The sequence below is a fragment of the Brachyhypopomus gauderio genome, chromosome 20 (genome assembly GCF_052324685.1).
Source record: "Brachyhypopomus gauderio isolate BG-103 chromosome 20, BGAUD_0.2, whole genome shotgun sequence".
Lineage (NCBI taxonomy): Eukaryota > Metazoa > Chordata > Actinopteri > Gymnotiformes > Hypopomidae > Brachyhypopomus > Brachyhypopomus gauderio.
The window spans coordinates 14,497,382-14,522,650 of NC_135230.1; the positions used below are offsets into that span (position 1 = coordinate 14,497,382).

General features: G+C 38.6%; 1 protein-coding gene across 3 annotated transcripts; it reads left to right on the forward strand.

The window, feature by feature from the left end:
- The first annotated feature begins 6,937 nt into the window (after window positions 1–6,937).
- Window positions 6,938–25,226, forward strand: LOC143484434 (uncharacterized). 3 transcript variants are annotated; one of them, XM_076983140.1, is made up of 4 exons: window positions 6,952–7,065; window positions 14,590–14,670; window positions 20,193–20,265; window positions 20,398–25,226. In XM_076983140.1, the coding sequence occupies exon 4, from the start codon at window positions 20,483–20,485 to the stop codon at window positions 23,312–23,314; it is 2,832 nt and encodes a 943-aa protein (XP_076839255.1). In that variant the 5' UTR covers window positions 6,952–7,065; window positions 14,590–14,670; window positions 20,193–20,265; window positions 20,398–20,482; the 3' UTR covers window positions 23,315–25,226. The 3 variants fall into 3 exon arrangements, with proteins under 3 accessions (XP_076839256.1, XP_076839255.1, XP_076839254.1); XM_076983141.1 differs by lacking the exon at window positions 14,590–14,670 and having other exon boundaries at window positions 6,938–7,065; XM_076983139.1 differs by lacking the exons at window positions 20,193–20,265; window positions 20,398–25,226 and having other exon boundaries at window positions 14,590–19,016.
- The last annotated feature ends 43 nt before the right edge of the window (window positions 25,227–25,269 follow it).

Here is a 25,269-nt window from a genome sequence, read left to right on the forward strand (position 1 = left end):
AAAATTGCTGATAAATAAACACTGATTTAAAAAAATGTCTGAAAGGACCTGCACATTTCCTGTGAGCGAGACCCTCATTTGGCAGTGTTCCACAAAGATGGCACAAAGTGACATGTATTAAGCAGGTTTAACCATTATAATCCAATAAATAGCGGTGATGGGTAATGCACCAAAACATTTAAAGGTTTGGGTGTTTATAAAGGTTCGTGCTTGGATGCTGCTGCTAAGATCACATTTACATCAACACTACTTTTTACTTCCAGTTACAGTCATGGCCGAAAATGTTGGCACCCCTGAATATTTTCTAGAAAATTAAGTATTTCTCCCAGAAAATTATTGCAATTACACATGTTTTGTTATACACATGTTTATTTCATTTGTGTGTATTGGAACAACACAAAAAACAGAGGAAAAAAAGGCAAATTTGACATAATTTCACACTAAACTCCAAAAATGGGCCGGACAAAATTATTGGAACCCTCAACTTAATATTTGGTTGCACATCCTTTGGAAAAAATCTGAAATCAATCGCTTCCTATAACCATCAACAAGCTTTTTACACCTCTCAACTGGAATTTTAGACCACTCTTCCTTTGCAAACTGCTCCAAGTCTCCTTCTCCCAACAGCAGTTTTAAGATCTCTCCATAGGTGTTCAATGGGATTTAGATCTGGACTCATTGATGGCCACTTTATAACTCTCCAGAGCTTTGTTTCCATCCATTTCTGGGTGCTTTTTGAAGTATGTTTGGGGTCATTGTCCTGCTGGAAGACCCATGACCTAGGACGCAAACCCAGCTTTCTGACACTGGGCCCTACATTGTGACCCAAAATCCTTTGGTAATCCTCAGATTTCATTATGTCTTGCACACAGTCAAGACACCCAGTTCCAGAGTCAGCAAAACAACCCCAAAACATCTTTGAACCTCCACCATATGTGACTGTAGGTACTGTGTTCTTTTCTTTGTAGGCCTCATTCCATTTGAGGTAAACAATAGAATGATGTGTTTTACCAAAAAGCTCCATCTTGGTCTCATCTGTCCACAAGATGTTTTCCCAGAAGGACTTTGGCTTACTTACATACATTCTGGCAAACTGCAGTCTAGCTTTTTTATGTCTCTGTGTCAGCAGTGGGGTCCTCCTGGGTCTCCTGCCATAGCGTTTCATTTCATTCAAATGTCGACGGATAGTTCGAGCTGACACTGCAACCTTTTATCAATTTTTCTCCTCCGTCCACATCCAGGGAGATTACCTACAGTGCCGTGGGTTGTAAACTTCTTGATTACACACCGTGGATAAAGGAACATCAAGATCTCTGGAGATGGACTTGTAACCTTGAGATTGTTGATATTTTTCTACAATTTTGGTTCTGAAGTCCTCAGACAGTTCTCTTCTCCTCTTTCTGTTCTCCATGCTTAGTGTGGCGCACACAGACACACAATGCAAAGATTGAGTCAACTTCTCTTCTTTTTATCTGGTCTCAGGTGTGATTTTTAAATTGCCCACACCTGTTACTTATCACAGGTGAGTTTGAATGAGCATCACATGCTTGAAACAAAGTTATTTACCCTCAATTTTGAAAAGGTGCCAATAATTTTGTCCGGCCCATTTTTGGAGTTTTGTGTGAAATTATGTCAAATTTTCCTCTGTTTTTTGTGTTGTTCCAATACACACAAAAGAAATAAACATGTGTATAACAAAACATGTGTAATTGCAATAATTTTCTGGGAGAAATACTTAATTTTCTGGAAAAAATTCAGGGGTACCAACATTTTCGACCATGACTGTAACATTCAAACTTTAATTTCAAATGTTTTGAAGGCTGACACAGAGACACCTAACATCAGTTAACCTACACCATGTTCTTTCTTTTCAACCTGTATTTTAGTGCATGTTTGCAAAAATAATCTATGTTTGAACCAGACTATAGATTAGTAGAGTCAAACTAATGGTTCCTCCTCAACCTCACTGTGGCAACAACAGCTCTTACAGCCCATAAAAATAAACACAAGAGTGCTACCATGTGGCAATATCATGCAACGACATCACACTGTGCAGACATTCAGTTTCTGAACTTTGAGACTTTTTCAAGATTTTTATCCAATTACATTCCAGTTCAGTCATTACCAAATTGCACTCACTAGCCACATCTCCACCAGTGCTCCTACCAGCATAAGAGCGTAAGTGTGACGGGCAGGGTGAGCGAAAATAAAAGGAAGCGATCACGCCAAGTCTCAGGGAAAAAGGATGGTTTAATATGTAAAGTGCGCAAACCAAAACCTGTGAACTGATCCGAATTAAGGATATAATAACCAGCAGTCAACTGGTACAAAGACAAGACATATATAGACGAACAAACGACCCTCAGGTGAGACGGATCACCTGAGGGACGAACATCACATGACCAAAACAGGACAGCTGCCGCTGTAGACGGGGGCGACCGGCAGGGGGCCCCCCCACAACGTGACAGTAAGGGCTAACATATTCCTCCTGGAATACATGACACGTGACACCAGCAGGCTATTTGGGAGGTACAGTTGTCTCTCAGTTTTGTAAATTAAGATATATAAGAGGTACCATTTATGTACTCCCAGAAAAGCAGAAATCACAGACATTCTCAAGTATTACTAACCCTAACCCTAGACACATGTTGAGGATAGAATCAGAATTCCTCCCTCCAGTAAAAGGAGAAAACAACAACACAAAAACATGCAGGCGGAGCCTGCGATCCGTCTCGCTTGAGGGTAATTTGTTTGTCTATATATGTCTTGTCTTTGTACCAGATGACCACTGGTTATTATATCCTTAATTTGGATCGAGTCACGGGTTTTTGGTTTGCGCACTTTACTATTAAACCATACATTTTCCCTGAGACTTGGCGTGATCTCTTCCATTTTATTTCGCTCACCCTGCACGTCACAAAATCTAGTTTTAAAGGAGGTCAACTGCAGACTTGTTGATGACTGCAATTACATTTTGTCTTAAAAACAAAAAATGCTAATCACTAAGTTTTGCCTGCACTATAAAGTCCAAAGACTGTAGTCCAGTTTTGATCATAAGTCTGTAGAGTTTTTTAAGTGGCAAGATTGTTTCTGGAGAGAGTGACAGCAATGCACTCTTGATGAAATGACCAGAATCAACCAAGAGGAAAATTACATTGCTCAAGTGTTGTTCTTTGATGAGGATAAAGGAGTAAAAACTAAGAATTTGGTTATAGATACATTTGAGATCTAGGGAGATATGTTTCATCTCGTAAGATCTGTTTTTGGTCTTCATTTAATGTCTTTCAGGACTCCTTTATAATGGTCAAAATTACTCAGTAAAGCAATGAAAAAGCTAGCAAAATCAAAAGTTAAAGACTAAAGTTTTGTAATCCTAATTAAACAAATTCAGTTCAATTAACACAAACAGCTATCCAATCAGTTTTGCTTTTTATTCTAGACATGTTATTTCTTGAACAGAAAACATTTTTGCATATTAAAATAAATCCTTTTGCATTTATCTATAACACAAAGGGCTAGAATCATTTACCAACATGGATCCAGAGGGTCATGATGCCTAACAAATGTTTGTCATCACATGTCTGATTTGGCAAATTTGTTTAGGTTCAGATATTACCAATGTGTCTCATAAATATTACCAAAGTTTGCTATAGTTATTACCAAAGTGGTATGTAATGGATTCATAGTACACCAAGAGCTAGAATCTGTGACGTAGGGGTAAAAACAGCAGGAGGTTGTGCTGTGAACTCTTTAATATCCATTCTCACCAAAGGAAGACATGCACAGGGCAACACGAAACTGAAAAAAGCACTACAATCCAACTTTTGGAATCAAAGAGAAAAACACAGTCTATTTGGCTCGGATGAGGAGTGGCAAATATGACAACAGTCCATTCAGCGTGCTGGTGATGTTGTAACAGGTGGTGTTGTAATCAGGAGTTGGGTGACTGACTTAATAATATTACCAATGTATCCTCAATATTACCAAAGTGTTCCATAAAAATTACCAAATTGTCCCATAGGTATTACCAAAGTGATATCTAATGGTTTCATATATATATGAATTGTATATCATTATGCAGCAATCTGACGGATAAACTAGGTTTTGCAAATGCCAGGAAAATGCGACTTAATGGAATGCTGGAGCCAAATAATAGTTTTTGGTAGAGGAAGGACACTCATCTGGGCTGTTTTATAGATGGGTTAGGTCCCTTATTTCTGGTGAATGCTAATGTTAACGTCACAGCATATAAAGACATTATAAATAATGATATGCTTCCTATCTGCTCCATAGCGTGAAAGTTTATTCCAGGAGGAACCTGACCCTGGACACAAAGCAAGGTCTATAAGATGATCTATTGCTAGCACAGAGCCATGACTGCCATCACACATGTCTTCAGAATCTGTGCATGGTTTTAATGAAGAATGGATAGTAGAGCATACCATACATACAGGATAAGAGCTGGTCTTAAACGTAAAGCACATGACAGGATGGCAGAGAAAGAGGAAGAAACTGCAGAAACTGGGTTTCACTTCTTGAAAAGAATGTATAGGGACCCTGTCTTATTTCCAGAACATCATGAAGGTCTTGATGAGTTTTTGGTTTCTTTCTGTGGGGCTCCTGGTGTTCCTGGAAATCCTGGTCTGTTCCTTCTGTTCTGCTTTGTTGGCTTTGACTGCACAAGCAGGTCTGTGGTGAACTGTCACGGGTTCAGAACATTTTAAGAATAGCAAGAGGGCTCTTGTGAGCACCAGGTCATGGGGAAGTAGTCATCTCTTGGTTTTGCAAGTTTTGATCTATCTATGGTCTAACCATAAAAGTGGAACACCACAGACATTTCACAAGCATGACTCAAGTGGACTTTTAACCATTTTCTCTATTGATTTCAGTGAACTGATTTTTATTTTGCGGTCATCCATTTTAAGAAAGCAAACAACATGGTGTAAATTTTCTCACAAAAGTGTCTGTTAGGACCTGCAATCCATCAGGCTTCCAAGACCTTAATCGTGTGTTAGCCAAACCTTTAATAGTAACATGCAGGAATCATTTTTGTGGATTTGGTGATTAAAGGAATAAGGGGGAGTCCTGGTTCATCTGGTTCATACTAACTATGGAAATGCTCACTGTCCACAATGCTCGATGTTCACACCTCATGCCACCATCCCTGCTGAACCATTGGTACTTTAACCCCAGACCTGAGGTGGCACTGCAGAGGAAAGAGGCTAAAGTAGAAAGCCTGAAGAATTGAATTGAATGTCTTTATTGCCATTGTAAGGTTGCAACAATTTTTTTTTAAGTGCAATTCTTTAAAGTGCAAAAAGATTTCACATATTATCATACACAAACATTAATTAGGGCACGAATCATCCACCTTCTGCAGCTCTAGCATAAAAACACATTTTCTTTGTAGCTCTTAGTAGCCTTAGTGTTCACCAGAGGCTAGCAGGTCAAAAAGTGAGTGTCCGGGATGAGATGAGATGAGATGAGATGAGATGGGTCTTTGAGAACGTTTTGGGTCTTCTTGAGGCAACGAGAATTACAACAAGAAATACAAGTCCTCCAGGGAGGGGAGGAGACAACCAATGATCTTCTGAGCTATGATGACGACACTTTGGAGCATTTTCATCTCTGCTGCTGTGCAGCTGGAAAACCTCACACACACAGTAAGTTAGCATACCTTCAATTGAGCAGCAGTAGAAGGACACCAGGGCTGTGTTCGAAATAGTCTACTACATACTACTGGCATACTGATCGACCCCCAAATCAGTATGTCGTATGCAGTATGTGACCAAAATTAAAATTTCCAGTACGCGAAACATACCCGGATGACCTACTACTTCCGCAAAATATTCCAGTACGCGAACAGAGCTATCTTCGTGGTGTACTGCATCCCATCATGCAACGCTACGTTCACGTGACCCCGTAGTGTGCTTTGCTTTTGTCGCATACTGGAAACTGTACTGCATACTACTACGAGGACCAGTATGCAGTATCCAGTATATGCTGAGTGCAGTATGCAGTATCCAGTATGTAGTAGTCTATTTCGAACACAGCCCAGGAGTTTCTGTGTAAGATGGTTATTCCAGGAAATACAATCTCTGTTGTGCCTTCTTTACCACTGATTTTGTGTTAATTTGGTGTTAGGTCATCCCTGATGTTGATGTCCTGGAAATGGAAGTTGGACACCCTCTCTACACAGTTCCCATTTATGAACAGGGGCTACATATCCGTTACATTCCTCCTGTAATCTATTATAATTTTCTTTGTCTTAGTGGTGTTCAGGATCAGGACTGCATCTAAAAGCGAGCACTACCACCATCCACTACCTGGTTGCTGGGTCTATAGCTGGTGATGTGCTGGAACCCTCGACACACTTGCCTGGTGTTGTTGCTCTTGAAGCAGTCTTCGATCCTCCCCTTATAGGTGGCTTTAGCCTGTGATGCATCTCTTCAGGTCGGCCCTGGGAGTGCTGTACAGCACCCCATCTCCAGACCTGAAGCACATGTTCATTTCCCTGAGCTGGTTTTGCACCTCTTTGGTCATCCAGGGCTTTTTATTGGGATAAACCCGGATGCACTTGTCCTCTGTGACAATGTCTGTGCAGAACCATATATTTCCCAGGACAGCTGCTGTGTACTGTTATATGTCCTGATGTTCAAAAATGTCAAAATTTGTTGGCTGAAAGTCATGTAGCTGTTGAGAAGCACCTTCAGGCCAGGACCTCATAGTCCTTGATGTAATCTTGGCTCTTTTGAAGGGGTGAATGCTGGGATTAAAAACGGGGAACCTATGGTCCAAACTTATATTTCTAATCATTTTCCAACTCTAAAGGGTTAATTGTCACAATATAAAATTTGTAGCTCTTCAGCTGATAAAATCTCTGCCATCACAAGAGTGCTGCATGTCTTTAACTTTTGCAGTTTTGTTCTGCTTTTACATTTGACGGACTTCCTCAAATAGCCATACAAGCACATACATGTAAGCTAGTGGTAAAGTGTCCGTATAAATACAGGCCGAACTGCTTCATTTATACCTGCTCTTTCTTTATTCACAACAGTACCTCAGGTAAGTTATAATTCTATTTATTAAACTAATAATAGGATCTTATTCAGTAGTCATTATGAATTGTCTATTTGTAAATTCTGTATATTTTTCTCTATGGCTAAAGAGTCTCAATTGCATTTACTTTTTGTTGATTATGTTCTTCTTAATAGTTACATATTCATTAATTTGAGCATATGAAGATTTTGTTAATATTATACAGTGAATTTTATAGTATTATTATAATATATATGCCACAATTATTGTGACATTAATGCAGATGTGATATGAAGTGTGATATCACTACAGTGTGCAGTATGACCTATGGTGTTGGTCATTTCTAAGAGGAATATTCAGTAGTATAAATAGATATTTACTAGTAGTATAAATGTAACCAAAACATAATGGATCTTAAATTATAATGAATGTTTCATTAGTTATTGTAGAAGATAAACATGTGCTCCTTTGTATAGCATTTAAGTCAAATTAGTAAACTTGATCCTCCCACACATTAGCATGGTGAGAGGCGATTGGGTCTGAGATTTTTCAGTTTTGCCTGTACAATCTAGTAGTAATTTGTGTAACCTAATAGTAATCTATGTAATCTAGTAGTACTCTGTGTAATTAAGTAGATGCTCTCACAGGTGATCTCATTGATGGCTTTAGGGCAGTAGGAAAGAGGAGCTAAATCACCCCCTACACACTGGCAGTTCAAAGTGCTTTACACAGGAAAAGAAAGATTATTACTACCCAAGGTCTATCACCTTGGGAAGGTGTTGCCCATAATACAAAAAAAATTAAAACAATATTTTAAAGGAAATCAAATAAAAATTTAAATGATTACAATATAAAAATAAAAGATAAAATTATTAAAAGATAAAAGGCAATAAAACTGGAATCAGAGACAATACATAAGAAAATAAGAATAAGTAAAAGATAAATAAAATAAAATAAAATATTTAAAATAGGCTATGTTTATGGTACCTACATTAACCAAAAGCCAGTTCAAAATATATACGTTTTTACCTTGGATTTAAAAACATCTAACGTTGGAGCTCTTCTAGTATCTTGCGACAACTGGTTCCATTTAGAAACAGCATAATAGCTAAGTGCTGCCTCTCTTTGCTTAGTTCTTACCTTTGGCAGGACTAACTGATTAGTTCCTAGTGACCTAAGATTTCTGCCTGGCTCACAGCTCTGCAGCATGTCAGATAGATACGCTGGTCCTACACCGTTTAGTGATTTATAGACCAGTAATAACACCTTGAAGTCTATCCTGTATTGTACTGGTAACCAGTGTATGGACATAAGAATGGGGGTGGTAACTTCTGACTTAATTACTGATTTAATGTGACTGGGGGGGTGGCGAACGTTAATTGTTGAGCGGGGGGGGGGGGGGGGGGGGGGGTTGGGTTTGGCGAAAGTGAGTTGTTGAGCTGGGGGGGGGGGGTTGGCGAAAGTGAATTGTTGAGCTGGGGGGGGGTGGCGAACGTATGTTGTTGAGCGGCGGGGGGGGGGGGGGTTTGTATATCGTGATCGATCGCCAGTGGAGGGCGACATAGATATGGATCGGAGGTCAATAAACTAGATTTTTTTTTTCTCGCCGTGTGAAATCGGAAGTGTGGCGTGTGAGCGTGTGGGAGACGGTCAAATGCGTGTGTCACACGCTCAATGCGTGAGACTTGAGAGCCCTGGCTAAAACTGAGATCAGAATCTATTAATACGCCTAGGTTACGAGCTAGCTCTTTAGAGTGTAGGGTTTTAGAGTCTAAGTAAGCAGCTAGTCTGTGCCTTTCATTGCTATTGCCAAATATAATGATTTCTGTTTTATCTTTGTTCAACTGTAGAAAGTTTTGTCCCATCCAGTTAGTGATGTACTCAAGACACTTGCAGAGAGAGTTACAGGGACTATAGCCATCTGGTGAAAGTGCTAAGTAGATTTGAGTGTCGTCTGCGTAGCTATGGTACGACAGCCCAGAGTCAAGTATGATATGTCCAAGTGAAAGCATGTTTAAATTAAATAGGAGTGGCCCAATAATCGAACCTTGTGGAACACCAAAAGTCACTAGCACTGTTTCAGAAGTCTTATTTTCAATTTCAACAAAATTATTCCTGCCTTGCAAATAAGAACTAAACCATTTTAGGACTGTTCCCGAGAGACCAACCCAATTCTCTAGTCTGTCTATAAGAATGTTATGGTCTACCGTATCAAAGGCTGCACTAAGGTCAAACAGTACTAAAACAGACAGCTTCCCTGAATCCGTGTTAATTAGAGCAGTTTCAGTACTGTGAGCAGGTTGAAAAACTGACTGAAACTGCAGATAGAAAAACAGAGTTGCTTCTCAATTATTTTTCCAATAAATGGTAGATTTGAGATGGATCTGTAATTACTTAGCACAGTTGCCTCCAAATTTATCATTTTTAACAGAGGCTTCACCACTGCAGTTTTCAGTGCATTAGTACAAACACCCGATAGGAGTGAAGTGTTTATCGGAAGTATGTCATCTGCTATTGAGTGAAACACATTCTTTAGGAAGTTAGTAGGTAGAGGGTCATGGCTGCATGTAGATGACTTAAGGTCCCTCACTGTCTCAAGAGTTCATTGTTGATGGCGCTAAATTGTGGCATTTTCATGATCAATTTATGTGGTGATGGACAAATCACAGCATGATTTGTGGGTAGAGATAGACTAATATCTTGTCTGATTTGGAGAATTTTTTTATTAATTAAAGAAAGTAGCAAACTCATTACATTGTTTTGTTTATTAGTTCTGGGACCATTCGTGTGTGCACATTAGTTAATTTGTCAGCCACTGAGAAGACTCATTTGCTATTGTTAATGTTATTGTTGATAATGTTGTAAAAGGTTTGCCTTGCTTTACCTATGATTATATTGTAAGTATGCAGCATATCTATGAATATTTCTTTGTGAATTCGAAGTTTTGTTTTACACCAGCTGCGTTCAGCCTTCCTGCATTCTCTCTTTTGTGTTGGAACTGCAGTAACATTTCTCCATGGTGCTCTCTGTTTACCTGAAATTGTTTTAGCTTTGAGTGGAGCAATTTCATCCATAACACTAACTGTCACGGTTATACCATGTCCTTCATTGATTGATCAGTTTGCATTCCTTTCCATGTTTTCTGTGTCTCTTTCTTTTGTTTTATGTTTAATTCTACGCCCTGTTCTGCCCTTTGGTTGTAATTGATTTCACCTGTGTCTTGTTTCAATTTCTTTGGTATGTATTTAAACGCAGTCTTTCATTCAGTAGTTGTGGGTTATTCTTGTTGCGTCCTTATGTGCTAGTTTCTTAGGTTATTGCGTTAGAGGTTTGATCATTAGAAGTTTCTGTGTGTTTGTAACTTCCTGGTAAAACCGTAATCCTGCTCCGTGGTATGTCTGATGCAAGTAGCGAGTTGTCTTCTGATATAATTGTGAACGTCTTGTCTGGTTTATGTGATTTGAGTATTTTATGTATTAGTGTTCAGTGATTGATGGTGTGTATGATAACTTCCTGGTAAAACCGTAATCCTGCTCCGTGGTATGTCTGATGCAAGTAGCGAGTTGTCTCCTGATATTCGTTGACGTTTCTTAGTTTTGTTTCATCGTGTCGTACGTCTGGATGTTTGATAGGATCATGTATTGATAACGTGCTTGTTTGTTTGTCTGTCGAGTGGTGTGTATGATCGTTGACGTTTCTTAGTTTTGTTTCATCGTGTCGTACGTCTGGATGTTTGATAGGATCATGTATTGATAACGTGCTTGTTTGTCTGTCGAGTAGTGATGTGTTGAAGTAAGAGTTCATATTATGTACGCCTTGTGTTCTACATGGTGATAGTTTCTTCTTACCTAAAATGTTTATCTGGATTAGTTGTTCAAGTCATTGTCGTGATGTAAAGTTTTGTCCATGTATATTCGTTGTTTTCGTTTCAGTGGTCTAGTTTTGTTAATCTTGTTTCTTGTTTTGTGGCGTGAGCGTCAGTAGATTATTCTTGAGTCTTGTGTCCTGTTAATGTCTGAATAAAGGAGGTTTTGATCAGCATGCCTCGTCGTTCTCGTAAACGAGTCTCGAGTCTGTGTTTAGGCACAATGTCTTTATCTCCTCTCTCTGAGGTCCCTGAGCGTTCTCCGGTCTCATCTTCCTCGCAGTCGTGTCTTTTTCCTGATCCCTCAGATGTTGGATCGTTACACTAACAATTTTTGAGTTGAAATTGTTCAACAAATAATCAGCAAATCCAGATAATTAATATGGTACTGTGCTCATTGTACTTGTGAAAAGTGTAGCTGTTCTGTCATTGATAATCCTCTTCCTATAATTGACATGCCGGGTCATCCGTTCTGCTGAGGCCCATGTATCAAAGAACACACAGTAATGATCTGATAAAGCTACATCCTTAACAGAGGCTGATATGTTGAGATCTTTTGAAATAACCAGGTCCAGAGTGTGACCATGACAGTGTGTACTCCCAGCCACATGCAAATGAGTCTAATATAGCACAGAGCTCCTTGGCGTAACTATCTTTGACATTGTCAACATGTCTGTTAAAATCCCCAACAAGTATAAAATCAATGGAAATGAGAGATAGCTAATCTGAGAATTCATCAGTAAAATGATGTGATAGTTTTATAGTTTGGCCAATTCCATTTTCATTACAAAATTACTGTGGGACACTAGATCACATTATATTATTGCTTATTACATGTTTAAACAATATGGGTATTGTGACAGTTCCACCCTCCAGCAAACTCTGTCTGGTAAAGTCAAATTTATTTAGAAATGTATTTATTTTACAAAATGTTTTGCCACTGAAACCGCTTTTCCTAATGAGCAAGCCAGGGGCAAAAGTGCTGTCAGGGGGGGGCAGGGTGGATAGCCTGTGACTCTGGCAGGCATATCTGTAGGAGCATAACTAAGGGAGGGGCCTGAAGGTGATCACTGAGCTATTGTGTTCCACCCAAATCATCATTACAAACTAGAGCATGGGTTAAAGTTCTCCGTCACTACGACGGATTTCCGTCATTTGATTTTTTTGGGGAAAAAATCCGTCAAATCATAATAAACAACACACGCGCGTGCTATCTGTTTTGTGGCCGAAATATGATTCTCACTGGCGCACATCAGCGCTGGATGGATGACGCCGGTGTCATTTGCGGATGTTACGTAGAAAAGTTTTTACCCCCTCCTGCCTGGCGTGATCGTAGCGCGCGACTCTGTACACCTGCGCGAACGGCGGAGGCTACTTGCTGCGTCACATTCTTTTTGCAGTGTAGTCCGAAGCAATATGTGGTAGTATAAAGAAACACCCCTCAAAACAGGGGAATGAACATTTACCTGACCAATTGTAATGTTGCATTAGTGCTGGAATTTAGGCTAAAGTACTTTAAAATGCTTGAAAATGTAACTACTTCGTTTCACAACAAATATCTGTCTGACTGAACAGTTATTACGTTAACAAATACGAGCCTCTTGTAATTCCAGGACGAAACATGAGAGAACGTGAAGACGTTAAGATTGGGCGTTTTGAAAATAAACCACCATTAAATAATGTGATAAAAAGCCAATTATTTCGAGTCATTTCGAGTATATGTATAAATATTTAACTTAAATTTAACGTTGAGAACGCGTTGAAATGGACCTTGAAAGTGACGTACAAGTGCTTTAATTCCACCTTATAAAGGTGTATGAACCCGGCAAACATGACTTGGTTCACTGCGCTGAAGCGCTGTGCGCGCGAAGTTACAAAACTGTGAGGCTCTCGCGCACGGGTGGAGCCACCGCGATTACGTCATTTTCGGCGTGCGGACCCTCGCACTGCTCACGTCACTCGTGCTGCGTCAAGTATAAAGGCTTAAACCAGGCTTAACATGATGGTGTTGTTCTGTTTGTATTTAAAAGCTCTATCCAGTGGTGTTAATTTTTTGTAACATACCTACTTAAAGCATGTAATCTTACGGCTTATGTTTTTGCGATGGTGAATCTGATAAAAACAAGAGAGCTTCATACCTCTCACCAGGATTCACTAAATTTGACTTGATCTTTAAATAATTTTCTGGAAGAGGACCCCCAGATAACTCCATTATATAAACATTTATGTACATTTATTGCTCAGGTGTTCATTCTCTCTTCTCTCCTTACACAGGCTGTTTAGATAAATATACTTTATAAATGTGTTTATTGTGTAGAATTAGGCAAAAGAGGCTGTGTCCCAACTACACTACATTTTCAGTAATTGCTGGCATTGTCTTTTGCCAGGAAAAATTTTTCAGTCAAATGAAAATTTCTTGCTTTAACCCATGAACTAGAGCCAGTACATGATGTGGCTGGATGACAGTATCAACATCTCAGATGGTCTGGTGGTCACGGGCCATGACTTAAGTGCCCTTGAGTGGGCTAGGGCTGCCCACCACTCCCTAGTGATCACTAGTGTGTGTGCGTGTGTTCTCACTTCACAGATGGGTAAATGCAGAGGAATATACTGTATATACCAGTATATAGATCTGGATTAGAGTATCATCTGTATAGCAATGGAATCCAATAACTGTGACTAATGGAATATATAATGAGAATAGTATGGGGTCCAATACAGAGCCTTGTGGGACACCATATTTTACTTTTATGCATTGAGAGCATTCGTATATGTACAATGACAGGTCACATTTGTGCCAATGTGTGTTTCCAGTCTAGTAGGACATTGTGATCAATGATGTCAAAAGCAACACTAAGATCTGAGGGTATAAGGCAAGATATGAGTGAAGGGTTCTATAGGGAGCAGTTCTTTGAGCAGATGAAGTGGAATAGCATCAATATATCTGGAAGGTTTGGAAGAATATGGTAACGGCATGTCCTTCATGTTGCTTATGTTGTGTTTTTGTTCCATATTTTGGTTTTGTGCCACACTCCACACAAGTGATGCTTGGCTCCATCTAATTTTCCATACCATCTCTATGCTTTTTCCTTTCCTGTAAAACCCATTTTGATTTTAGCCTCTTAATAGATTAATGATGTTTCTTTGGGTGTTTCATTTTTGTTTGTGCGCTTGATTTGACTTTTCGTTTGTTCCATTAAATCCCTAATTTGATATTTAGCACATGTTTTTGTATGTTCTTTTCCTATGACATTTATAAAGAAATATAGGACAAAAAGAAAACTGACATTATTCACCATTTAAGGCTCTAAGCATTTGTAAGTACAGAATTAAGTAAAAATTGTTAAAAAGAGAATGACGTGGTCATATTGACCCCCTGGAAAATTCTTCCAGGATTCTTTATTTGAATTTGCCATTACATTCTCTGCCCTGGGTTTTCCACACTGCTGCAGTAAATGTGAGAGTGGGACCCTGTTCTGCTCTTCTCCTGTTATTGCCTTGTATTTTCTATTGCATTCATATTTATTAAATGTTTCATTGCAATAGTGTTTGTTATATAGCGTTATATATATAAAAAATACACAGTATAAAATACTTTATAATTCCTTAGGTAGCCCAGTGCCTTTGCATATTACTGTTTCTGCACATTAAGTGCAAACTTCTTCTTCTGTCTCTACACCAAACAGTGTTGAAGACGGTGTCCAAGTTTACCCTCAAGAAATCACATCGACCCACCATGTAGCAGGACACACAAGACTGTACATAATGTGAGGACCTTGCTTAATCCCAAACATGCAACCTTCATATTGTCCACTGCTGCTCTGCATGTACCTGCCATTAGTATTGTCCTGCTTTCTTTATATTCCACCTGCAGGTGGGTTTTTTGTACCTAACTGTAAACTCAAAGGCTCTCTGAAATATCCTTCAAATTTGAAAGCATTATGCAGTAAACGTGAACTTGATGTCATACCACACAAGGTGCCGGAAAACGCAAGAGTTTTAGATCTTTCTTACAATCGCATAAGAAATGTAAACAAAAAGGATTTAATGCATCTGACTGAGCTTGGACACCTGAATATGTCCTACAACATGATCCTGGATGTAGAGGATGGGGCTTTTGGGAATTTGAAAGCCTTGCAAGAGTTGAATCTCGGCCACAACAAACTCAGTACCGTGTCAGAACAGCTCTTCCAAAATCTGGTCAATCTCATTGTGCTACGACTGGATGAAAATCAAATTGAGAATATCTCTATCTCTGCATTTGATTCCCTTGTTAGTTTACAATTGCTGAATTTAACAGGTAATTGTTTATCTGATATCTATAAAGCTCATGCAATCTTTAAATTGCTCAACCTTCAGGAGCTGCACATTGGAAAAAACAGATTTGCTTCATTTCAAAGTTGGCAGATATCAAATACATCTTTACAACTGAAAGTCCTGGATTTATCTGAAAATCCTTTGGAGGTATTCAGGATCACAGCAGATATTTTTCCTCAACTCAAGTCATTAGACCTAGCTTTCAGGAACGGAAGTATGTATTGGTATGTGCAGGACAAAAAATTCCTGGGAAACGTTACTATGCTTAATTTAAATGGAATGCAAAGAACCCGTCAGGAGATTGAATTGTTGCTGGAAACCTTTAACACTTCATTGACTAAACTAAGACTGCACCAGTTCGTAGAGGACACTGTGAAACCACTAGTTACCACTGCTTGCTTAATTAACACACTAACAACAATACATTTAACATCTAGCAATTTGAGATCTATATCAGAAGTAGAACTAATGTACTGCAAAGATGTGCTAACTTTGGACTTGGCTGAGAACAGTCTGAACAACATAACCCATTGGGCATTTAGGTCAATGGATAAGCTTAATACACTGTATCTCTCCTACAACAAACTCAATACTGTTCCGACTGCTATTGGAAACCTTTCCTCTTTAAAGATCCTAGACCTCAGTTACAACAGTATCCATAGTTTAACACACTCTGATTTTTACAACCTGACAGAGTTAAACATGTTGATTATTTATGGAAATTCTTTGTCTTTTATTGAAAATTGTGCTTTTCAAAACCTTGGGAAATTAAGGTATTTGCGTATTGACTCAGGCAGACTATTTTCTGTAACAAATAGTTTTAAAACTTGTCTCCAGAAACTAAACGTTTTGAATTTAGCACAAAATAAGCTGAATTCCATCCATAAAGGAGATTTTGGGGATTTGTATTCTCTTACACATTTGCTTTTAAATGACAATCAAATAACTACCATAGAACAGGGGGCATTTAAGAGACTGGGTGACCTGAAGGTACTGAACCTGCAATCAAACAAAATCACTAAAAGTTCTATAACTGTTGCTGTATTATCGGGACTTACAAACCTGAAAGTTCTTTTGCTGAATAACAATTATATCTCATATAATGATCCGAATGATCTCAAACAGCCACCCTTTGTACATCTGAAGTCTTTGGATCATCTAGCTATCCACAGCCAAGGCCACAAAGGAATGACAAATATCCCTTTTAACTTTTTGGTTGGACTAACATCTTTGCAGAAACTTACTGCAGCAAACCTCAATTTAAACTCTCTCCACTACAGCACATTTTCACACACCCCAAAACTGTGGCACCTAGACCTCAGCAGAAATGAATTCATCTCACTCTCCTCACAATTATTCAAGCCCCTTAAGAACCTGAAGACATTGCATTTGCCCTCTACTGGTTTGCAGTCACTGGACTTCCTCATGCAAGCAAACCTCACTGAAATCCAATTCTTGCAGGTCAGCAAGAATGCACTGTCAGTCATAAATGATTCAGTAATAATTGCATTTAGAAAGCTAACTTACATCGATCTACAAGGCAATACTTTTACTTGCGACTGCAGCAATGCCTGGTTTATTGACTGGGTGATCAGAAATACTGATACACAAGTTATAAATGCAGACCAGTTAACATGCAACTACCCATCAAGGCTCAGAGGTGATCGGCTCATGGAGCTTGACCTGGAGTCGTGCTCTGTAGATGTGGGATTTGTCTGCTTCATTTCTACAACCATTTTAATTTCTCTGAATATGCTTATCTCTGTTCTCTATCATTTCTTAAAATGGCAGGTTGTCTATGTGTACTATAAATTTCTGGCTTACCTCTATGAGAGCAAACAGCACAGAAAGGGAGTCTCCAGTGACTTCCAGTATGATGCTTTCATTTCCTACAACACCCACGATGAATTGTGGGTTATGAGGGAGCTCTTACCTCAACTGGAGGGAAAACAGGGTTGGAAGTTATGTTTACACCACCGAGACTTCCAGCCAGGCAAATGTGTTGTGGATAATATTGTGGATGGGATTTATGGCAGCCGCAAGACCATCTGTGTGATCAGTCGTCACTACCTGGAGAGTGAGTGGTGCTCCAGAGAGCTCCAGGTGGCCAGTTTTCGACTCTTTGATGAGAAGAAAGATGTTCTGATTCTGGTTTTCTTGGAGGATATTCCAACACATCAACTGTCTCCATACTACAGGATGAGAAAACTAATCAAGAAACGAACCTACCTGAGTTGGCCCAAACCAGAACAAGACATTCGCATCTTCTGGCAGAAACTGAGAGTAGCTCTGGAGACCAGCGGGACTGCTGAAGATGAGAGTCTTATTCCTTCTAGAATAGGAAGGACATGAGAGAACCAAACTTTATTAGGCCACCTATGATGTTTTATATTAGCTGTTGTGAAAGACGAGGCCATTTTTCTGTATCTTTATTTTATTGATCTTTATTACATAAATCTGGGGGCCATTTTTGCTGAAAATTGAATATATTGCTGAAAACTGTATATTGCACTAGACCTGTTGTGAATCATTTCTCATAGCTTACAAATATGTGTATACTGTTTACGCTAAATAAACTTCTTTTTATTTTCCTGTAATTATTCCTACTGAACACTTTTTATTATTAATTATTATTAGTACCATTAGTATTACTAGTACGCTAGTAAAATTAACTTTTTAAAAGTTTTGCTAGTAAGTATTTAGTCAATTTTATTTGAGATACAAAAGTATCTGAAGTATTGTAAGTAGCTTCAACTCTGTTTCAAACCTTTAATGTTACATAGTTTAAATAAGTGAAGTGAACTTTAATCAATCCTTTCTTTTAGTAAATTTTACTTTGTAATGTCTGAGGTGTCAAGGAAAGATAAGGAAGACACAAATGCTGAGGAGCAAGACTTAACCCTTTCAGACCCTGCGTCCACTGAAATGGACATCACGTTTTCTTCTCTTTTTTATGATTAGTTGTACAATAGACCAATTAAAATCTGTTGTCAGTCAGAATAGACCTTTACCAACCAATCAAATAACACATTAGCCCTGTCCATTGCTTTAGGAGCCAAAAAAACCACACTGAAGTTAGCAATGGCAGCACTCCAGCATCATAAAGTTAAACGCAGGATTTTTTAAAATCTTGTTGTCCATCACAGTAGACAGTGGGTCTTAATGTATATAATTCAAGCATGCTTTTTAGTTCTGCTGTTAAAACTTTTCTTTTGCAATTGCAGTGTATACAGACAAATAATCTGTTAAATACAGTGTAAAATAAGATTAAAATATTTATTCTACAGAGTACACAGCACTTGAAGTTAATTGACAGTGGAAATATATCAGAAATTGAAAGTTTGGATAGTGATGATGGTGAAGATGCAGAGAATGCAAGTCTCTCAAGAGTAGGTAAGCGTAGCTATCTGTTAATAAAGGACATTCCATATTCAGGGTTGTACAGGCAGGCAATGATCAAATCTGAAAGGGAGTCCGCACATGAAACATAACTGATATGTAGAGACATACATAGACACACAAGCACAAACCGTAATAATTTCCAGAAACACGTTTACACAAGAGGCCATAAACGATGATCAGCAACACAATGAACTAAACACAGGGGTTAAATAAAAGAGACTAAACATGAAACATCCGCAAAAGCTAACAAGGGGGCCGGATTACAAACCATGAGGAGGAACTACGAATGCACATGGTTAACAAAACATACATGATTGATAGCTGGGGGAGTGGCTAACCGTGTCGGTCCTTATTTATTTTTTACTCAGTCAATCCTTTCTTTTAGTAAACTTTACTTAATTTGTTTGTTTCTCAATCAATTCTTTCTGTTAGTAAACTTTTGTTAATTTCTGCATAAAATATTACTTAACATTCAAATCATCAATAATGATTATGATGCATAATCTATTAAAAATTTGGCAAAATGTAAACATTCATAGTTAAAAACATTCAAATATTTACAAAATGCAATAAACATTCATTTAGATACTTTTTTAAATATGAATGATCACCACATTGCACTTGTGCAATTGTAATGAGTAATGTAGTGTTCCTCGGGGTTTTTGTGTTTATATTGTACTTCCCTTCTCTTCTTTCAACTGTTATTCTGTGCTGGGAGCTGCTGTTATATTCAAATTTCCGTCAATCTATAAAGGAATCTTACAGACTGGGGCACAGAGATTGGGTCCATGTTCAGGATTATACCGAGACAACATTGAGGAGGACGAGAGGCAAAAAAGACAGATAGAGTGTAAAGATCTATGCAAAACAGTCCCAAAGACAGATGACAGGCAAGAATGACAAACTAAAGCTTTGTAGACAGACAATGGAGGCTGGTAAAACCACAAAAAGTTATAGTGAATTAATGAGGGTGACTGGATACAGGTGAGTGTGATAAACTGTAACTGGACAGTGGTTACAGAAAACTTATGTGAAGTTCCCCAACTGCCAATCTCCCATTGTGCCAGAAGTTGTTTAAAGAAGAACGTGGTTTAAAGAAATCCATGAGTCTGACTCGTTTAAACAGTCCATAAACCAACGCAAACAGACATGATGAATCAAACAGAGAAAAACACTGGAAATGCGACTGAATCTAAAGCTGTAGAGGTTCCGTTACAAACAAAGATGAACATGACAAGCTAAAGAAAATGACACTACAAAACAATCTAATACTTACAAAAATGTTTTAAAAATCAATACAAGGATGGTCATCTGTCAACCCACCGACATATGATTTCATGTTAATGTAACTGTGACAGAAATGTACACACATAAAGAGGACATGTTATTAGCAGATGGCACAAACAATCTCTAAAAAGAACATTAAAATTTCATAATGCACAACTAGAAGTAATGTGGACTTACAGTTTACTTCCTCTAGTGAGCTGTTTTACACAACTACAAGCACAGCATAAAAATGTCATCTTTTGGCCAAAGCAAAGATCTGAGGATGACACTCTCCATGTTACAGAACCAGTTTGTGCTTCAGAACATGCGCATGGAGACACACTGATACAGGTGCCCAGTCTTCAGAAGTCTACTGGGTAGGTTTTTACTCTTATTCAAATGTTTTTCACTTTGAAGAGATAAAAAAACAAAATCTCTTAAATGCCACCAATGCCTGTCAAAAGTGAAATATCATTAACTTACACATGCTTTTCTTGCTTTTTTCAAAGGACTGAGAAATTACAGGATAAAAGAAACCTCTGATGAAAACGTTACATTTGATGAGCACATTTGTTTAGCACATTCTTAGACACAATGCTTACTTTAAAAACTCTTACTTTGAAACCGAAGCACTTGTTCATCATGATTTCATGCTATGAATTGATCGGTCTGATAAATGGCTATTACCTGAAAGACTGCACCATAAAAGGCCCTTTATGGTCTCAAACCATGAAGGTGCTGTGTTACAAACAGAAGCTCGATGCTGTTCCTGAAGCCATCCCACGCAGAGCAAGAGCGTTAGACATTTCTTACAACAACATATCAGTGATAAACAAGAAAGACTTGGTGCAGTTATTCAACCTTCGAAACCTCAATATTTCTAACAATCTGATCAAGGAAGTGAAGGACGGAGCCTTCAGGGATTTGATCACTTTGCAAGAGATGAATCTTTCCAACAACAAAATTACTACAATCACAGAAGGATTCTTCCAGAATCTGTTCAATCTCAGTGTGCTGAGGCTGGATAAGAACCATATTACAAATATCTACAGTTCTGCGTTTGATCCTCTTGACAACTTGGAAATGTTGAATTTATCAGGCAATTATCTCCAACACGTATATAAAATACAGAGTGTTTTTCAGATTCCCTACCTTCAGGAGCTGCACATTGGTCAAAATGGCTTCTCTTCTTTTCAAACGTGGCAGATATCAAATATATCATTGCAACTGAAAGCCCTGGACCTGTCCTATAATCCATTGCAGTTGTTCAGAATCACAGCTGATGTTTTTCCTCACCTTGAGACACTGGACTTGGCGTTCACTAATGGAACTTTGAAGTGGGATGTAGAGGACAAAAACTATTTCAGAAATGTCAACAGACTCAACCTAAGTGGAATACAAATGCCATTTGCTGACATGAGAATATTGCAAACGTTTAACTCTACACTGGTTAACCTTAGACTTGAGCATTTGGGGCAACAGAGAGTAAAAGCATTTACTAAAGAAGCATGCAGAATTCATTCACTTAAAACCCTTCGTCTGGAGGCCAATAACATCAGTTCAATATCAGAGGAAGAACTAGAAGGCTGCACAGGCCTGACAGTTCTGGACATGGCTAACAACATCCTCACGAATATAGGACCAATGACATTTAAATCAATGAGTAAACTCAATACCCTGAGCCTGTTCCAAAATCAGCTGAATTGTGTTCCCACTGCCATACGAAACATGTCCACTTTGGAGATCCTAGACCTCAGCTGCAATTCCATAAGTATCTTAACATACTCAGATTTTAGCAGTTTAACTAATTTGAAGAAGCTTCATGTTTACAAAAATCCTCTTACCTCCCTGGAACATACTTTTCAAAACCTTCAGAAATTGATGGAAGTGTTTATTAGTTCATGTAGACTGATTACTTTAAAGGGTTACTTCAAGACTGGTCTTCAAAATTTGGAAATATTGGACTCATCAGAAAATAAGTTAAATATTATCCATGCAGGAGACTTGGAGTCTTTGCAGAACCTTACAGAATTGCATTTGAATGACAACCAAATCAGAAGTATACAGGAAGGAGCATTCAGGGGACTACACAATCTAAGGTTGTTGAACCTGCAATCCAACCAAATCACCAAGACTTCAATGAGAATGTCTGTTTTTTCAGGACTCCCAAAGCTTAAGGTACTGAAATTAAACAACAACCATATATCTTATTTAAACCAAGAAAGCCTCAGACAACCACCCTTTACATATCTGAACTCTTTGCACAGTCTAGCAATTTTCAGCCAGCGCCTTGGAGGAATGAATAATATTCCTTCAAATTTTTTTTATGGATTGACATCTTTAGAGGTACTCTGGGCAGGAAATCTCAACATAAACTCTCTACATTTCAAAACATTTACATACACCCCTAAACTGTGGTTACTGGATCTCAGTAAAAATGACTTAACATCAATTAACACAGACATATTACTTCCTATTAGAAAACTGTATAGTCTCACACTGATCAAAACTAGGTTACAATCACTTGACTTCCTCATTCAAGCAAACCTCACTGAAATAAAATTTTTACTGATTAGAAAAAATTCCATAGCACTCATCAACAGGACTGTGATTGAATCACTTCCAAAATTACTTTATTTGAATCTACAAGGAAATGAGTTTTCTTGTGATTGCGATAACGCCTGGTTCATCAACTGGACAGTCAACAACAACAATACACAGGTTTCAAATGCAGATCAATTCAAGTGCAGTTACCCATCAAACCTCAGAGGAAGTCGACTTATAGAACTTGATATAAACTCATGCACTGTTGATGTGGGATATTTTTGTTTCATCTCTACCACATGTCTGGTTCTTCTGACCCTGTTCAGTTCATTCCTCTATCACACCTTGAAATGGCAGGTTGTTTATGCCTACTATCTTTACCGTGCTTTTGTGTATGACAAAAAGCAACAGAAAAACCCCAAATTCCAAGGCTTCCAGTATGATGCTTTTATTTCCTACAACACCCAGGATGAACTGTGGGTAATGAGAGAGCTGTTACCCCAGCTGGAGGGAGAGCAGGGCTGGAGGTTGTGTCTGCACCACAGGGACTTCCAGCCAGGAAAACCCATCATAGATAATATTGTGGATGGCATCTACAGCAGTCGTAAGACCATCTGTGTGATTAGCCACCACTACCTGGAGAGTGAGTGGTGCTCCAGAGAGATCCAGGTGGCCAGTTTTCGACTCTTCGATGAGAAGAAAGATGTTCTCATCCTGGTGTTCCTGGAGGATATTCCAAAACATGAGCTGTCTCCATACTACAGGATGAGGAGTATAATCAAAAAGAAGACCTACCTTAGTTGGCCCAAACCAGGAGAGGACACACAGGTTTTTTGGCAGAAACTGAAAGTGGCTCTGGATGCTCAGAAGGATCTTAGCTAAAGGAATAATTGCATATGATGTTAATATGGATATTTGTGAATGGAACCTTAGCAATAATTTTGAAATCCAGAATTTCTAATAATAGTACATACATTTCATGATACCGTTCCTGCGAGGGTGTTTTATTTTTTGTGAACTAGAAACCCAAGCACTTCTTCACTGTTGATCTACAAAGAACATGAATGCTAGTTGGTGTTCCTAGTTTCTGGCTTTGTCATAATTCATTAATAAATGGACATCTACATTTAGGGCATTTAGCAGACACTCTTTTCCAGAGGTACTTACACATAATGCAGCCGAGATAATACCACAGCTTAGAAGTCAAGAAACCCTTGAACCAGACTACAACTAATATCTACTAATAAATATCTAAAATGTATCTTTTAGACTTTGGGAAAGTTCCCTGTGGACACATTCTTAAATCCTTCCCAGTATTTTATTTTTTCTTCATGTTCTTTTTCATTTGCTGTTAACTTAACAAGCTTTTGTCACAGTGAGCCGGTCCCAACACACAGGGGAGAAGCCCATTCACTAACACAGTATAAATCTTGTACTGTGTGTACACTATATTACCAAAAGTATTCGCTCACCTTCCTTGACTGACATATGAGCTTAAATGATATCCATTTGTCACTCGCGCCTCCACTGCTCTAGAGTCCAGTGGCAGGCGTGCTTTACATCACTGCTTTGCATTGCACTTGGTGATGTATGGCTTGGATGCAGCTGCTCGACCATGGAAACCCATTCCATGAAGCTCTCTGCGCACTGTTCTTGAGCTAATCTGAAGGCCACATGAAGTTTGGAAGTCTGTCTTGATGGTCTGTGCAGAAAGTCTTCTTCGCACTATGCGCTTGAGCATCTGCTGACCCTGCTCCGTTAGTTTACGTGTCCTACCACTTCATGGCTGAGTTGCTGTCGTTCCCAAACACTTCCATTTTCTTATAATACAGCTGACAGTTGACTGTGGAATATTTAGGAGCAAGGAAATTTTCACGACTGGATTTGTTGCACAGGTTTCATCCTATCACAGTTCCACCGTGGAATTTACTGAGCTCCTGAGAGTGACCTGTTCTTTCACAAATGTTTGTAAAAACGGTTTGCGTGCCTAGGTGATTAATTTTATACACTGTGGCCATGGAAGTGATTGGACCACCTGATAATTTGGATGGGTGAGCGAATACTTTTGGCATTATAGTGTATATAGTACAAGATTTGTAAAGCTGTTACCAATACAAAAACAAAGAAAAAAAGGCTCCATTTAATTAGTCTTGCCTTTCTGTAAATCTATAATGTGCTCACATAGTCTCCAATCCTGTTATTCTACCAGGTGAAATCTCAGGTTCCTCATAGCCCACAGTGTATTGTGTCTGTAGAAGGAAGTGAATGTAGACAGACCATCCCCCTCACTGTTATCTGAGTGAAGAAATAAAAACCACGAAAAGATAATACAAACAGACATCATGCAACACACAAACCTGCAGACAGTGGTGAGAGTACAGGAGCTTCAGAAAGACAAGAATAATGGTTTAAAAAAAGATAAATATGCCACATCTTCACTGCACGGTTCAGTATCAACAGCTGCATTCAGACCCTCATTCTTAATCTCCCAACATGGTCCAGGTGCATCACTGAGCAATCACCTCTCGCTAAGACAATTTCAAATAGTTTGGGCACAAATAATATTACAATATCACTGGCAGATGTGGCATTTTCCCCCCCAACAGCAATGTTTCAATTTCTGTGAAGACTATATTATAATGACCGTAAGGCAGCTTTAATAATGGGGTGTTTTCATGACAGTATGTTCTTACTGTAAGGGTTGGGAGGGTTACCTTATATATGTATTACCAATTACATACTAAACATGTATCTTCAACATACTCCAAATAAAAATTATATTAAAGAAACACAATTTCATTAATGTCCATTGTTTTTGAATAATTTTTAACCCATAA